The 17,895-nt window shown below is 41.4% G+C and overlaps 2 protein-coding genes across 5 annotated transcripts in view; both read right to left on the bottom strand.

The window, feature by feature from the left end:
- The window catches only part of epha2b (eph receptor A2 b), a 39,594-nt gene extending 38,903 nt beyond the window's left edge, over window positions 1-691 (bottom strand). The window contains exon 1 of the mRNA XM_035738502.1: window positions 494-691. Coding sequence (XP_035594395.1) covers window positions 494-575 — 82 coding nt within the window. The 5' untranslated portion in view covers window positions 576-691. The remainder of the gene's footprint in view (window positions 1-493) is intronic.
- A 13,846-nt stretch (window positions 692-14,537) lies between these two features.
- The window catches only part of spen (spen family transcriptional repressor), a 49,783-nt gene continuing 46,425 nt past the window's right edge, over window positions 14,538-17,895 (bottom strand). For all 4 annotated transcript variants that reach the window (XM_035738499.2, XM_035738498.2, XM_035738500.2 and 1 more), the window contains 4 exons: window positions 17,387-17,725; window positions 17,033-17,227; window positions 16,676-16,834; window positions 14,538-16,513 (listed from right to left, as the gene is read on the bottom strand). In XM_035738499.2, coding sequence (XP_035594392.1) covers window positions 16,382-16,513; window positions 16,676-16,834; window positions 17,033-17,227; window positions 17,387-17,725 — 825 coding nt within the window. In that variant the 3' untranslated portion in view covers window positions 14,538-16,381. The remainder of the gene's footprint in view (window positions 16,514-16,675; window positions 16,835-17,032; window positions 17,228-17,386; window positions 17,726-17,895) is intronic.

Genomic DNA, 17,895 nt, shown 5'->3' with positions numbered 1-17,895 from the left:
CAACTTTGCTGCGCAATAAGTGGTACCAGGCATGAATGTTCAGCTCAACCATGCAGATAATTATTCATTTTATATTGTTATATTTAATATGTTCACAATATCTTACTGATATAGAGACAATATAAAAGTTCAAAATACCAACAGGTATTCTATATAATCTATATATTCTATATTCTACTCTATAACGTAGTAAGACTGCTCTCAACACACTCATCTTGATAAAGAGATTAGCATAGATACCGAATCGAATACGGGCGAAACTTGATCTAATAAAGGATTGCATTAGAACAGTTTCTGGTCAAAATCAACAAACTTGAAAACTTCTACAAGTTGCGACATTGTATCAATAGCCCATGTTCTTGCCCTGTGTTTTAAACATCCACTTCTTCGTGGTCACACAACCTGAACAGAGCAGGATATACTTCTTGCAACAAGAACATTTTGATTTCATATAGTTACCAAAGTTTGAAAAGTAGTCAAGACTTTCGCTTACCTTCTTTAGTTTGCAGTGTAATAAATATACCGTTAATTAATACATAGGAAAACAACACGCGCTTAATTCCACGGGAATCCATTTGAGTTTGTTTTCTTCTTATTTCTAAGCTTGGTTGGGACCCTTCCACGCTCTCATCAGTTGCTCAACTGAACCGTGAGCTCGCGAAAGCCTCATTCACAAATGAGGACGTCACCAACTCCGCCTGTTAGAATGTAATCAATTCCATAAAGGAGGGGGTGTGGCAAAGAGGAAAGTAACATTGGCATTATGGTGTTGATGGCCTCAGCCATTTACCTTAGCGACAAGAGAAGCAGATATCAATACAATGTTGGCCTATTTACCTTTTTATTATTATTTTTTTTGTGTACAAAAATAAGAAGAGAGAATTCTGCATGAAACTCGTGATACAAGTTTATCAATCACATTATTATCGTATTCATATAATCTCAAATCTGAAGCAAAGACAACTGAATCCATAGTCAAGAGAAATTAAATGGCAAATAATTGTACTAATTGGCTTTAGAATTTGAAATACCATACTCTTGATGAATATAAGTGAAGTGATACATCTGTATTTTCAATGGGAAAGATAGAGATGTGGGAGAATGGGGAGTAGGAGGGTGTGCTGGTATGAGTATGAACATAGTGAATTAAATAATCCATCACCTAGCAACTCTTTCGCAAATTCATTTGGGAGTCAACCCAGTCAACCTTCATTATTTGTTGTACAGTGTAACTATGTGATTTATGAATGCTTATCTGTATCTTGAAGTTTTCACTAAAAACCTCCTGAATATTTTGTCAACCTGTTAGATTTTCTTGATTGTCTTGGTACCATTGATTGCGCTGTCTTCGCAATAAATTATTACAATACAGTATGGCATTGATTTTGCATGGGTCACACCTGTGGGCCCAACTCTGTGGGAAAGATTGGGCTTCTCTCTGTTTCCCCGGCAGACAGGCCCCAGCCATGTGCGAATCCGACCTCCCCATCCGACCTCCTCTTACCCCGGGGCTCTGGTATTATAAAGCCCCTCTCACACCAGGGAGAATGCCTGGAGCCTTATGAAATGCCACATAAGAGTGATTCCTCATGAAACCCAGACAAAAAAGAAAATGGTTTTGGGAATTTTCACAAAATGTAATCCATGGAATAGTCCTTTGCAGGAAGGATTGTTGGCATATATTTGACATTTGTATATAAAAGCATAATTATTTATTTAACCTTGATTTAACTAGGCGAGTCAGTTAAGAACAAATTCTTATTTACAATGACGGCCTAGGAACAGTGGGTTCGGTTAGCTGCCTTGTTCAGGGGCAGAACGGCAGATTTTTTCCTTGTCAGCTCGGAGATTCAATCTAGCAACCTTTCGGTTACTGGCCCAACGGTCTAACCACTAGGCTACCTGCCAATGCTACAAATCTGTAGGGTATTGGGGGGTAATCAGACTACCAGATGAGGCTCTCACACATGCTCCCTTGGTCGGTCCACACTTTCTACTGCTGCTGCTGTGTGTTGTTGGGGCTGGGTAACAATGGGCCTGCTGTCCCCCAGTGAAGGGGGTTCAAGGGGGCTGACTTGGTTGGGAGAGCTGCCAAGCACAGGTGTAGTAACTCAACTCAGCAGCATCAGAGTGGGGGGGACAGCAGGCCAATTGTTAACCAGAAAGTGTGGACCGACCAAGAGAGCATGTGTGAGAGCCTCATCTGTTAGTCTGATTACCCCCCAATACCCTACAGATGATACCAAACACATGACACTGTTGATTTGGGCTTATGTTATACCTGTTTTTGGCTCTGTATACAGCTGCCTGTCAGACTTACAAATATTCGGTTCCTAAGTAGTCAAGATTTTTTTTTATACAATGATACCAAAGTGCAAAGTGCTGAGCAAACTATCTGTGGGGTAGCTAAAGGCTGGCAGGGTGAGTCGGGATTGAACACTATCATCCCAGCAATATACTATACACTATTCAGAAAGATCCCACTTGAAAAAATACTACAGTGTACTGTATACTATGGTAGGAATACTGTAGTATTCACTGCAGTGTTGTTTCTGAATTTACTGTAGTAGTGACTGTAGTATAATGTGGTATTTACAGAAATACAAAAAAATACTACAATACTATAAATGTTCCATAACCTGTAGGTAGGTAAGTAAGTAGGAAGGTAGATAGGTAAGTAAGTAAGTATGTAGGTCTGGGTTCTGAAAAGGGAGTTCAGAGCTTCTGCTCTTTTCTATAACCACAGGGAACACAATATATGGTCTATACTTGGCGTGTTGGTTTCTAACTTATGGGTGGCACAACTTGGGATTTGGAAGGGGAATGGGCAGGGTTTATGCAAATTACATACTGTAGTATTTACTAGAGTAAAATAAATGTTGTGTTTTTGCGGACATTTCTGTAGTACTTACTACAGTGCTGTTAAAAAAGAAAGAATACGACAGCATTCTACAGTATACTACACAATTCTATACTGGGGGAGGGGGGGAGGGCATGGAGTAGGGTCAAGTTCCTTGAAGAGACTGATCTAAGGTCAGTTTTGCGTTATGAAAGTCTGGGACTGGAAAACACTCATGCTCTGAATAGAGAGGAAAGGATGGCATAGGTTTTTACAATCCATATGTCAACAAACCCAATACATAGCAATCATTATTATACTCAAATACACTGTGTACAAAACATTGTGCTCTTTCCATGACATAGACTGACCAGGTTAATTCAGGTAGGAAAGCTATGATACCTTAATCTGTGTAGATGAAGGGGGACGAGACGGGTTAAAGAAGGATTTTGAAGCCTTGTGACAACTGAGACATGGATTGTGTGTGTGTGCCATTCAGAGGGTAAATGGGCAAGACAAAATATTTAAGTGCCTTTGAATGGGGTATGGTAGTAGCTGCCAGGTTTGTGTCAAGAACTGCAACGCTGCTGGGCTTTTCATGCTCAAGAGTTTCCCATATATATCAAGAATGGTCCAATACCCAAAGCACATCCAGCCTTCTTGGCACAATGGGGGGAAGCATTGGAGTCAACATGGGCCAGCATCCCTGTGGAACGCTTTCAACACCTTGTAGAGTCCATGTCCTGACAAATATAGGCTGTTCTGAAGGCAAAAGGGTGTGAAAATCAATATTAGGAAGGTGTTCTTAATGTTTTGTACACTAAGTGTATCTACACACCTGTAACAAGGAGCTCTCTCTCATATTCAAATTTCTCTATTCTTGTGCGAGAATCTGAGAATCATGACACAACAACAAAGTTATTCAGAAATCTCATCTAAATGAACTCCTCTTTGGAAATGACAGATCATCCATCCCCCTGGGCTGAAGCGAATAGGCGCTATATATTAATTCAGTCATTATCACAACATTCCGATGCCCTGAGCTGGAACACACTCATATTCGTTGCCTCCCTTTTTATTGGAGACATAGGTCACGCTCGAGAGGGCTAGTGAGAGCAGATGTTGTATTTGCTCACCCAAGTAGAATGAGCTGATCCTGAGGCCATGCGTACCTCCTCGATATCAAATGACACTACTGGGGTCAGAATACATTCAAGACAATGCCTTGAAGGAAGTGCACTGGAGAAAGCGCATCCAGAATGTGTGAGATGGACCCCCGAGGGCTTAGGGCGGAAGAGAGGCATGAGGGGTGCCCATTGATAGCCACCTGTTGATTTTGTTCCAAATGACCTAAACTTTTTTAGATTACTCGATCAGGTCTATGTGTGTGTTTGTGTGTGTGTGTCTGTGTCTGTGTCTGTGTGACAGAGAGAGAGCGAGAGAGAGCAAGAGAGATGGAATGAGGAAGAGAAAGATAAACATAAAGAAATAATTAAAAGAAAGTGAGAAAAGGAAAGAGAGAGAGATGTAGTAGAGAAGTGGCAGGTTCTTCAGGGGGTTTCCAGGCAAAATGGTTGACGATGCTGATCAGTGATGTCATGCTGTTAGGCAGCACCTGTTCTTGTAGTTGCCCCTGCAGACCTATGGTGGTCTGCGGTTTGCTGAGGTAGGCATGTGAAGCATGTCTGACCCTCCTCCATATGTTACCGGCCCCCACTTCCTGGCAAAGAAGGGGGGTTGTGCCAATGAAAGTGTTAGGACAACTATATAAAGTGTGTGTGTATGCCTGTGTGTGTGTGTGCCTGTGTGTGTGTGTGCATCCATACACGCAAGACTGTTACCAAAAGTAAGAATTTCACAAAGTGTTGACAGTTGTTGTTGTGTAGGAATGTGGTACTTTTGCTCACCAGCAATTTGCCTTAAGTAGACCAGGAGAAGCAGGGTTGGTAAAAATGTAGCTTCATAAATCAGGCTTACATTGTTACTTGGAAAGATTATTAAACAATCACTGCTCAAAGGGAAAATATTTCAGAGCCTTTTTGATTGAGATAATTGGTGTTCTTATGCCTTTCAACAATGTCATCTAATCATCTCATCATAACAAAGGCTTGTGTACTGTATATAATAGTTGCAGTGCCAAATAAGGCTATAGTTACCCAGGAGGATGTAGGGAGTGTGTGTGGCTAGAACCTGCATATGAGGAGATATCAATTAGTGTCCCTGTTTACAGACACACGGGTGGTGCCATACAGCTGCCATCTTCTTGGTCACCAGGGGAGGTGGTTTTAAAGCAGTGATGTTTCCATAGTCTTAACATATCAGGAAACACACACACACACACATACACATACACACACCAACACACACATGCACAAAAACCCACACACACACATTCACTTTCTCATGCTGCTCTGCGGGTGAAAACAGAGAGTAGATTTCAACAATTAGGTGACCAAATACAGCCGTATTGGGAGAAAGGGGAGCGAGCATACAAACAGGTGTTGCCCAGCCATGTGAGTGCTAAGTTAAGGGTCAATGGGACTTAGATAGTTATACAGTGCTGGGGGAACAAAGTAGTGTGTATGACAGCTGACTGTGGAATGGCAGCTCATATCAACGCTTGTCACTCCTCCAGCATGTCTCAGAAAGCTTGTTCCTGCTTGTCTGCTCTCTTTCAACAGCTCCCAGTTCCAAACCACAGAGAAACCTATATTTTCTCCAGGACAAGACAGAATTCTGAAAGTCTGTGAAACGGTTGGCATGTAAAGTGTGTCCTTCTGAGACGGCAGTGATTCAGTGAAAGCACGTGAAGAGAAACAGTTATGTAACACGTGATTGTTGGATTAAGCAAGCATGGAGTCCAAAGATCTTAGTCTGGACACTGTTCCCCAGTGCATTTTGCAAGGTGTAAATCACATATTTATGTAAAAATCGGACAACAATACCAGACAATACCAGACAATGATAATTGTCTCAACCACGGTCAAACCACAGTGTACTTACTGCACATTAGAATGGGAGCGCTTTGAGGGATAGAATTGGTTTTGTGAAATAACATCAATAATATTTCATGATTACATCTACAGTTATGCAAGTTAGCCCTGGAGATATGTGGGAGTGTTTTTGTATCGTCCCCAATGCTAATTCAATGAATACCTGACGTTCTACAGTCAATTCCTTGCATCTATGATATCAAAACTCACTTGACCTTTTAATGTGAGAAGAAAATCAAACTGTGCAAATTGTGTTTGATGCCACAGTGGTCACCACGCACTGCGACGCAGGCAGGAAAAGGGAACTTGTCAACCAGCATATCTGCAAAGTGGACCTAACAAACAAATACTGATGGCCTGAACAGTCCAGTAAAGGTTTCTGTCCCTTCCTAACCCCTTCACTGCTACCCACCGCCACCCCAACAATTTTCTGAAGAGCCCTGCACAAAACCTTCCTTGGGGAATTTCAATTCTCCTCAAACGTGCCCTCTTCCTACATATCTGTTTTTTTTTACATCCACTTTACCTCATCCTGAAATAATCCTTTACTTTGATCTTTATAATCCATCATCAGTGAATATTTTGATAGATATGGATAGATAGAGAATTGCATAAGTCTACTCACCCTCTGCTTTACTGTAGATACAGCATCATCGGCCTAATAGCCCTCTCACTATCCACTCAAATACTGTGCTTTCTTGCCATAGACACCGAGTTACAATGAAGTTGAAAAGGCAGTTAAAGTCCTGAGTTACAAAATAAAAAAGGTGATGTAAATCCTGCTTCACCTCCTACCTATAGTAAGAACCCAACAGATAACACGCTCTCACACTCAATGTCACTGGCATATTGGGATTCTGTCTGGAGTGTCTATAGCCAAAAGAGAAGGGGCACAGAATTCATAAATTCCATACTGCAAATACACTATTTTATTTACAACAAAAAAAGTGAAACTGGTGCAAAACAAGATCACTTCCCCAAGTTCCCCCAAAGACACATCCCAATTCATCCCCTCCACAGCAACACAGGAGGAGGAAAACAAGAACCTAAGAGGGGTGATGACAAATCATATAATTCAGATAAATCTGCGTATTATTTGTATTTCAGGGGCATGTTCATGTCAATCAGGTGTCTCAGAATTGGAGTGCTGATCTAGGATTAGTTTAGGTTTAGCCTTTTAGATTACAATGAAAACGTTACATGGACTTGGGGGAACTGATCGTAAATTAGCTCTCCTACTCCCCCCTATTGCTCTCCAGCCAGGGGCGCTGCACTGCCTATCACCGTGTGTGTGTGTGTGTGTGTGTGTGTGTGTGTGTGTGTGTGTGTGTGTGTGTGTGTGTGTGTGTGTGTGTGTGTGTGTGTGTGTGTGTGTGTGTGTGTGTGTGTGTGTGTGTACACCGACTATCCAAAATATTAGGAACACCTTCCTAATATTGAGTTGGACCCCCTTTTGCCCTCAGAACAGCCTCAATTCGTCAGGGTATGGACTCTACAAGGTGTCGAAAGCATTCCACAGGGATGCTGGCCCATGTTCACTACAATGCTTCCCACAGTTGTGTCAAGTTGGCTGGATGTCCGTTGGGTGGTGGACCATTCTTGATACACATGGGAAACTGTTGACCGTCTCCGCCCCTTCATGTACACTGATTGAAGTGGATTTAACAAATTACATCAATAAGGGATCACAACTTTCAGCTGGATTTACTGAGTGTATTTTCCGTGTTGACTCTACGTCATAATACATTGACAAATTACGTTGAAATAATGTTGATTCAACCAGTGTGAAGTATCTATTCTATTCTGAGATGCCTTGATACATATGGCCCAAAATCCAATTTCAGCCTGGGATGAGAGGAGCTGATGTAGCCGGATGGTGACACATTTAATGTATTCATGGTGACTCTGAGTCATCTGGTTAAGATTCATACATGGAGCTCTCCCTCCCTGTCCCCAACTAGGGGTCTACTCTACAACATGTACTATGACCCCATAGAGCTATTTGATCCATTTCATGATTCCTCCTGTGGCATTGTATTTGATATTCAATCAATCAATCAACCAATCAATCAATCAATCAAATGTATTTATAAAGCCCTTTTTATATCAACCGATGTCACAAAGTGCTGTATAGAAACCCAGCCTAAAACCCCAAACAGCACGCAATGCAGATGTAGAAGCACGGTGGCTAGGACAAATTCCCTAGAAAGGTCGGAACCTAGGAAGACACCTAGAGAGGAACCAGGCTATGAGGGGTGGCCAGTCCTCTTCTGGCTGTGCCGGGTGGAGATTATAACAGAACATGACCAAGATGTTCAAACGTTCATAGATGACCAGCAGGGTCAGATAATAATAATCACAGTGGTTGTAGAGGGTGCAACAGGTCAGCACCTCAGGAGTAAATGTCAGTTGGTTTTTCATTGCCAATCATTAGAGACAGCAGGTGTGGTAGAGAGAGAGTCCAAAACAGCAGGTCCAGTTCAAGGTAGCACGTCCAGTGAACAGGTCAGGATTCCATAGCCGCAGGCAGAACTAGAGCAGCAGCATGACCAGGTGGACTGGGGACTGGGGACAGCAAGGAGTCATCAGGCCAGGTAGTCCTGAGACATGGTCCTAGGCCTCAGGTCCTCTGAGAGAAAAGAGAGAGAAAGAGAGAAAGAGAGAGAGAGAATTAGAAGGAGCATGTTTAAATTCACACAGGACACCGGATAAGACAGGAGAAATACTCCAGATATAACAGACTGACGCTAGCCCCCCGACACATAAACTACTGCAGCATAATCTGGACCCCTATAGCAAAATCTGGACCCCTTCAAATCAGCCGGGCTAGACAATCTGGAGCCTCTCTTTCTAAAATGATCCGCCAAAATTGTTGCAAACCCTATTACTAGCCTGTTCAACCTCTCTTTCGTATCGTCTGAGATCCCCAAAGATTGGAAAGCTGCCGCGGTCATTCCCCACTTCAAAGGAGGAGACACTCTAGACCCGAACTGCTACAGATCTATATCTATCCTACCCTGCCTTTCTAAGGTCTTCGAAAGCCAAGTTAACAAACAGATCACCGACCATTTCGAATCCCACCGTACCTTCTTCGCTGTGCAATCCGGTTTCCGAGCTGGTCACGGGTGCCTTACCTTCATTCTCCTACCTCATTTGCACACACTGTATATAGACTTTTTCTATTTTATTATTGACTATGTATGTTTGTTGTTCCATGTGTAACTCTGTGTTGTTGTTTGTGTTGCACTGCTTTGCTTTATCTTTGCCAGGTCGCAGTTGTAAATGAGAACTTGTTCTCAACTAGTCTACCTGGTTAAATAAAGGTGAAATAAAATAAAAAATAAAAATAAATACTGGAGGCTGGAAAAGGTGGATCCTCATCCTTTCACTGGTTCTATCGTGTTAGCATGACAACATTGACCTTTCTGACAACAAGGCCTCTGGACGTGAGCTCATTTATTGTGAAGTGTGTGGGATGGGTCATACATGTGTATGCACCGTGGGTGGGCTGACACCTTTCTCTTATAACCAGGTAATAGGGACAAAAGAGGACTGGGAGGTACTAGACTGTACGTAGAAGAGTGTATGTAGGTATAGCCATGTTCTACTGAGAAAAATCAGCCAAAATCAGGATTTAGAAAGACTGAGTCAGAGACCAAATGCAGTATTAGCAGTAGGCCTATTGGGCTGTGTGATTTTGTACATTTTGTGTGTTACTGAATAAATATGTATACACATGACCTTTGCTCCCTTGTACTTCCTGCTTCTGTTATTTTTCTGCTACCACAAGCAGCCTCTCATCTGTCTCTTTCCACATTGTCTGTGTTCTTATCTAGGCTCTTGGATTAGCCCCCTAAGGAGGATGTCCACGGCCCCGGGGACATCTAATAAGCATAATAAAATAATCCCCATAAAAATTAATACATTTAAGATAGACATGCGGTATCTGTTTTTTTGTTGCATTGGATGCATCTGAAAGGTGACAGAGCTAGTGCAGTGTTTGTCAGACCATGAGACATCTTGAAAATCGGTCTGCTCACAAAATTGTCTGTAGAGTCAATACGGTTTCGCCTAATATTACCCCTCTGTGTAAAGGTGAGACTATCACAAACACGTACACGTGGGTTGTTTTGCTCTAGGACGCCCACAGGCCTCACAAGACTCATCTGAAGGTCCCCCGGTACCAGTTGAAAAAATGTATGTAAGTATAGTGCATTCGGAAAGTATTTAGACCCCTTGACTTTTTCCACAGTTTGTTACGTTACATTCTTAATTCTAAAATTGATTAAATTGGTTAAATACATGTCCAAAAAAATCAATGTTTGGGTTCCCGAGTGGCGCAGTGGTCTAAGGCACTGCATCTCAGTGCTAGAGAAGTCACTACAGACACTCTTGTTTGAATCCAGGCTGTATCACAACTGGCTGTGATTGGGAGTCCCATAGGGTGTCGCACAATTGGCCAAGCGTCGTCTGGGTTTGGCTTTTGTAGGCCGTCATTGTAAATAAGAATTTGTTCTTAACTGACTTGCCTAGTTAAATAAAGATGACAAAAATAAAAATCCTGATCTTTATTATATCTCTCAAATATAGGACAGACACTTCAGAAAAAAACTTCCATTTGATTTTTGGGGGACTATCTGTTGTTCCGTGTAGTGAATCTGTTATTCAATGCATTTCAACAAATCATTTTTTTCACATTTGTTTTCAATACTTCAAGGGGTTTTAAAATTCTAAATCAAACAGCAAAATTATCATTGGTAAGACCTTAAAACAATTCCATATAGCTGCTGCACCAAATGAGGCTGTTTTTGACAAGGACCTGGAACTCTTGTCAAGTCCTCCCACACACAGTTAAGGGAGAGGCGAGACATGCCGCTAAAATCTCCCAACCCAGAGTATCCACCAACCAGATATGTAAAACACAGGCCTCTTTGGTCTAATCTTCCAAATGAAGAGCTTACTGAATAGTGAACATCCTCCCATTCATCATTTGGAGTCACAATGCTCTCCAGGGAACAACTGCTGCCCCCACTCTAGACCTCTTCCGAATGGTTCAGCGAAGGTTATTGTTCAGACAATTCCAATGCCAATGTGACCAAATCTGCAACAATATAAACAGAACATGTAAGAGTCTTCAAGAGGTCTTTATGATTTTGCTGTTGCATCCAGATCCAAATCAAATCAAATGTAATTTGTCACATACAACAGGTGTAGTAGACCTTACAGTGAAATGCTTACTTACAAGCATTTAACCAACACTGTTTTAAGAGAAATACCTACATTTTCTTTTTAAATAAATACATAAAAGTAACAAATAATTAAAGAGCAGCAGTAAAATAACAATAGTGAGGCAATATACAGGGGGTACCGGTGCAGAGTCGAAGTGCGGAGGTACCGGTTAGTCGAGGTAATTGACGTGATGTGTGCATGTAGGTAGAGTTATTAAAGTGACTATGCATAGATAATAACAGAGAGTAGCCGCGTAAAAAGGAGGGGGGGCAATGCAAAAATCTGGGTAGCCATTTGATTAGATGTTCAGGAGTCTTATAGCTTCGGGGTAGAAGCTGCTTAGAAGCCTCTTAGACTTAGACTTGGTGCTCCGGTACCGCTTGCCGTGCGGTAGCAGAGAGAACAGTCTATGACTGGGGTGGCTGAAGTCTTGACAAATTTTAGGGTCTTCCTCTGACACCGCCTGGTATAGAGGTCCTGGATGGCAGAAAGCTTGGCCCCACTGATGTACTGGGCCATACGCTCTGTAGTGCCTTACGATCGGAGGCCGAGCAGTTGTCATGACAGGCAGTGTTGCAACCCGTGAGGATGTTCTCGATTGGTGCAGCTGTAGAACCTTTTGAGGATCCACCCAGGTTGATGCTCCACATTGACATAGATGAAGTGTGTTTACCCCTACATTATGTAACTTTAGGGTATCTCTAAGACCCAGAAGAAAGAATTTTTAAAAATGCATTACATAATTGTAATGCTTCCCATCTAGTTGTGTTTATCATGTGTTGAAATGTGTCTGTGGATAATACATTCAGAGCAACGTCTGCATGGAATGTCAGCAAAATGCCTAAAACCCAAAACATGAAAACAAGCACTTATCAATGTCAGAAAAAGCCAAAATCAGTATTTTCAAAGTTCTTTACATCTTCTTTTACTAGCTCAATGTGGCCTTTGGAATGTAATGTTGTGGGCTAAGACTTCAAAAGACAGACTAAAATTACAGAAAGATGGAGGTGGTTGAGCAAGCATGAAGGACGCATAACTTTTTTCCTTCGTACTCTTCCTGCTGCTGCTTCCCCATCTCCTTTGTCATAGGCTAGGTCTGTAATTTCAGAGGGCAGGGTAGGAGGGGGGGACAAAGTGAGGAGAGGAACAGCATCTTGAGTTTCCCCTTTGCTCTCTGTGTTCTCTCTTCACACTGTGTTCCACCATCTCTGCTTCTTCTCATGCTGGGCCTCAATTAACATTCCTTGTCTTAGCCTGTCGCGGCACTATAAATCGCTTGCCCTCTTTTCCATGGTCACACTCCCTTCTTCCTCCTGTAATGAAAAGAGAAGGAGAGGAGAGGCGTGATGTGTCTTTGATGAGTTCCAGCATGATCCTCTTTCCCTCCCTCAGATATCCAGTGGCCTCTCAGTTTGAAAACCTTTATTTTCACAACTTCAACCCTTCTACATCTCTTTGTAGCTGTTTTCTCTCTGATATAAAATACTGTTATGAAAAATTCTATATTATTGCATTAAGCATGTGGGATGAGTGTTTAAATAAGCAAAAACCACAGTTGACATTTCAGGAGGAAGCCACCATTTTGGAACTCTAGAACATCCTTTGATGGCTGAAATTGAGGGTTATAAAACCATAATGTACAGTTGGGGTACTTGGGGTCTCTTCGCTGCAGGCAGTCCCTGTTTGAGGACATTCATTTTAGCCTTTTCAGAACCTCCAAATGTGATGAGAGTCCACACAGGCCTGTCCACCAAAAATTCCTCACCAATAACTCCCAATCGGCATCCCTCTGAGGATTCTTCAGTGTGCGTTTGAATGTAACTCTGAGGATTCTTCAGTGTGCGTTTGAATGTAACAGGAGCAGCAGGACACCCTAATGTTCAGGCATTAGTCTTAACATTTTTAAACTATAGAGCCCTATAGCCTCGGGGAGGATAAGTACAAAAGTGCAACTTTAATTGTCCTTCCCTTGTGCCGATCCCAGTTTTAGACATACTTCTCCATAGCCACTTATCTTCAGACTGCTTCACATAAATGCAAAATATGAGCACATACTATCAGATACATGTCTGACTTTCTTTGGAAGACTAACAATGCAAGGCCATTGATGGAGAAATCAACTTCTCTTCGCTCTCTCCTATGCATGTACACACAGCAGTACTGTGGATTTTTCACTGCAGTTGCGATGTTTATGAATTAGTGGTATTTTTTTCCCAAAACTCATTTATGAGAGCCATTTGTCTACATAAACTAGGATTGTCAACTAATAGTGCAGTTAGAGGACTCGAACTCAAAAAATAAACATAAACTAAGCATGGTAGCCATCAGACTGTTAAACAGCCACCACTAACATTGAGTGGCTGCTGCCAACACAATGACTCAACTCCATCCACATTAATAATGGGAATTGATGGAAATTGATGTAAAATATATCACTAGCCACTCTAAACAATGCTACATAATGTTTACATACCCTACATTACTCATCTCATATGTATATGTTGTACCCTATATCATCTACTGCATCTTTATGTAATACATATATCACTAGCCACTTTAAACTATGCCACTGTTTACATAGCCTACATTACTCATCTCATATGTATATACTGTACTCGATACCATCTACTGCATCTTGCCTATGCCGTTCTGTACCATCACTCATTCATATATCTTTATGTACATATTTTTTTATCCCTTTACACTTGTGTGTGTATAAGGTAGTAGTTTTGGAATTGTTAGATTACTCGTTGATTATTACTGCATTGTCGGAACTAGAAGCACAAGCATTTCGCTACACTCGCTTTAACATCTGCTAACCACGTGTATGTGACAAATACATTTGATTTGTAAGCTTTAGGCTACAGGCACTATAGAAGTACAAACAGAAATGTAAACAACAAAACAATCTGTGTAATGACATTCAATTAATTTGGAAAACTGATTGGATTTGCAAAAGTCATCAATGTAAAGGAGTTGTCTTTTCACCTAATGTTAAACCTAAATCCAATGACAGGGTGATTACATGTTTAATTCACATTAGTTGATAACTCAGCAAAATGGAAATCAAAACTAAACATTGAACTGATGTCTGTACCCAGTGGGTATTATCCTATGCTGACATCTTGTGACTTCAAGGTGAACTGCAACATATTTCACAACAAGTAGTAACCTGAAGACGCTGCATATTTTCACAACAAGTAGTAACCTGAAGACGCTGCATATTTTCACAACAAGTAGTAACCTGAAGACGCTGCATATTTTCACAACAAGTAGTAACCTGAAGACGCTGCATATTTTCACAAGTAGTAACCTGAAGACGCTGCATATTTTCAGAACAAGTAGTAACCTGAAAACAATGTTCTGCATAATCGGAGTAACAACTAGATAATACTGTTGGTAATATATCATACAGTAATGTATCTGCAGTGGAACAAGGCATACCAAGACAACGGGCAAAAGCAAGCAAACACAAATCAAGAGTGACGGACCATTTAATGATCTGTAGATGTTAAACAACCATTTATTTTACAGTTTAAAAATGTCCTCATGGAGGAACAGCAAAATACACTGAAAATTATGAAATAAGATTGATCAAAAGACAGTTAAGATAAATAATTTTGTTTTTGGGTTATTTTCTTGTAATTTGTATACAAAAATTATAAGTGCCTTCAACATCACCATGAAAGTATTCAGCCTGCAGTCATAGAAATATTTACACCACAAAAACTGAGAATCAGGGTTTACTTCCTGCATCGGTTCACAACTAGCTTCGTCTTTCGGACTGCTTTGTTTTGTCACACAAAACATGAGGACCCTGAACGGAGACAGTAATAAGGGAAAGTACACAAGAGCACATATTGAGAACATGAGTATTTACAAAATTGGCTCAGGGAGACACTAGTTCAGGGAAAGGAAAGAGAGACAGTTTACACATCCATTCCCAGCATTGTTTAAAGTTTTAGTCACATTCGTTGCCTTACGGATTCTATTTACCCTTTACTTATTCAAGTTATGCATGCTACAGTTGTCATTTGAGTAATTTGCTTTTTGACTTTGGGAGCACATATTGGTATCAAGGAGTATTTTCAGAGGAATGGTAGAGGGCAGTGGAGGACACAAGGAGAGAGACAGAAGGACTATGTTCACCATCATCAAATAGAACAGTTTATGGCACTCCATGGAAATGAGGACAGGATTTCATATGCTGTAACAGGTTGGGCTGATGAAGAAAATATATTTTTAAAAAGTACAAACAAGAGGCTGGTACAGTAGATCTGAGTGACAAATACAAAATCAAGTATGAAAATAGGTTCTGGGGGTTCATTGAAAAAGAGATTTTGGCACAGAATCAATTCTAATAACAAAAGTTTGTAAATGTCATTCCTAGGAGTTTTGTAGGGGTCCTTGCCACCCCCAAAAGGTTGATAGTGATGAGTTGTCATATAATCCACTTGGCCTCCTTACATATTTTTAATCTTTAAATATTTATAATATTTACAGTTTTGCAATTGTCTACGACACCTTGACTTGTAAATAAGACAAACTAAAATAAACAAATTATATATATATATATATAGGTCACCTGTTGAGGCCTGTTGAGGCATTAAGTGCAAACTGTACAACTCAAATAGTAACCTCTGAGGATAGAGTTGACTCTGGAAATGAAGTAGAAGGAAATCAAGTTGGCCGATGGTAGAAGAGTAAAAGCAGTACAGAAGATTGATGAAGCAGACATTATTCCTTTTTCTATTTTTCTCTTACACAAGTAAAGCTGGTCACTGGTGCATGTCTATTATAATAGGTAGCATTTTATTCTCTAATCGGTACAAAGATCATGTTTTTTTCTCTCAACATAGTGCAATGACTGATTTGATCTGTTTTCTAAGAAAATTCCCAAAAGATGTAAATAAAATCACAATCATTATTTCAATGAGAGTAAAAACATCCCTTAGCAGTCTTTCTCTTTTCGTTCCTTCGTCTCCTCGAATGCTTTCAAAATCAAGACGCAATCCGGTTTACTTCCAACGATTGCAAAAGTGAAACATATGATCATAGAATTGATCATGAAAACCCACAATCCACCCTTCCGTATGCTCTCTGTAAAGACAGGGAGTTGTGGAATCAGAGGTGGAAGGATGACTTAAGGACTTGGTGAAGAGAAGTAAGAGTGAGTGCATGTTTTAAAAGCAACAAAAAGAGGTCAAACCCATCCAAACGGAGGCATTTCCAGTTTTCTAACCTGGATGAAAGTCCAAAAAGGCTGGTGTTGGCTTGATTCTGTTGGGTTCTAGAGAATGGAGTTTTTCTATTGGAGGTATTACACGGAGGCAATGACAATCATGATGTGAGGGGAGATGCTGGAGATACTGTTGAGAAGGTCGGGGGCGAGCCGCGACAGGTGACTCTCAGAGAAATCACATGGCGGAAAAATCTGCACCACGTATGCCGGCTGGGGAAGGAAGAGACCAGACACGTGTCAGTTGGGTTTCCAACCTCATTGTACCATACTCCCATCTCCACCTAATATTTACTTGAATACAGAAGGGCCATCATTACAGGTCCATTTGAAATTGATGCTGATATGGCTTAACAGTCAGAACGCACCACATACCTGATTGGAGCCGGGGTTGGGGACATTGATGATCCCAGCTGCCTGTTTTTGCTGTAGGTAGGTGATGAAGCCTCCTTTCAGGAGAAGGGTCTGACTGAGAACGTCCTCCTGATCCCGTCCACATGGCAGAGCTAGCAGGAGGCAGTAGTCACTCTCCACCTATAAACAACAATCATCAAATCGGTTGTGCTTTCACCTGAAATGTTACTGAAATATTAAGCATGTTTACATTCACAGTTGTAATGAGAACTAGTTGCCTGCAAAGAAAACATTACCAAAGAGAGTCTTAGTTTGAAAACATTCTACAAGAACCGTGCTAAAATGCATAATTTCAATGATAGACAACTAGCAACTCACCATCATCCTGCGAGCCACACCCTCAAGCTGGGCCGCTTCCAACCTCATCCTCTGTGCGATGCGGAGCGGGGCCCCTCCCTCCAATGGCGGCAGTGAACGGTGGGCCAGAACGTTGTTGCCAGAGACAAAGTGGAGCTGCACAGCAGCCGAGTCATTCTTCAGTGCCAGCAGGCCTTGCCATACTATGGGGTATTTCTGCACAAACAAAAGTGGAGCAAAGACAGATCAGAGAAATATATGACATTTTAAGTATAAGCAATATTATCTAAACTGATTTCTAATTCTAATCTAACCTTACTAATGATGACTGAAAGTCTTCAGGATTGTTTTAATTCCCATGATCAGCCTCCTTACCATTAAAAGCTGCACCATATCGACGGACCGGTATCCCGAGTGCCCCGGTTTACTCTCAGGGTGCCACTGTGAGGAACTTGCGAGGGGTGCTACTGGAGGGCTCGGCATGAAGACTGGTGGTGGGCCCTTCTGCAGAGCTAGCTCTTGCTTGTGGGAGAGAGCCATGGGAGAAGTATAAGAGGGTGAAATGGTGTCCCTCTGCATCCGGGGCATGTGGGATAAGTCCATGGAGGCTGTGTGACGGAGGTGGGAGTTGTCCGATTTGGTTTCACTTCCTCCACCAAGTGACCCAGCAGAGAGTGACTGAGATAGCTTGCCCCTGTGGCTGAGATCACCATCCTGAGGAAATAAATAAGACTTCAGTGCTATCTACATAGAAGTAATCTACTGTAGGAGAGAAACAAATAATAAAAAATAATTGTCAAAGTCAATCCCAACTGAAAACACTGGCAAAAACACAAAAAATCTGATAAACTAATGAACCAAATGTAAACATGAATGCATAGTTC

The sequence above is a fragment of the Oncorhynchus keta genome, chromosome 27 (genome assembly GCF_023373465.1).
Source record: "Oncorhynchus keta strain PuntledgeMale-10-30-2019 chromosome 27, Oket_V2, whole genome shotgun sequence".
NCBI classification, from domain to species: Eukaryota; Metazoa; Chordata; class Actinopteri; order Salmoniformes; family Salmonidae; genus Oncorhynchus; species Oncorhynchus keta.
This window is presented reverse-complemented; position numbering and strand designations above follow the sequence as displayed.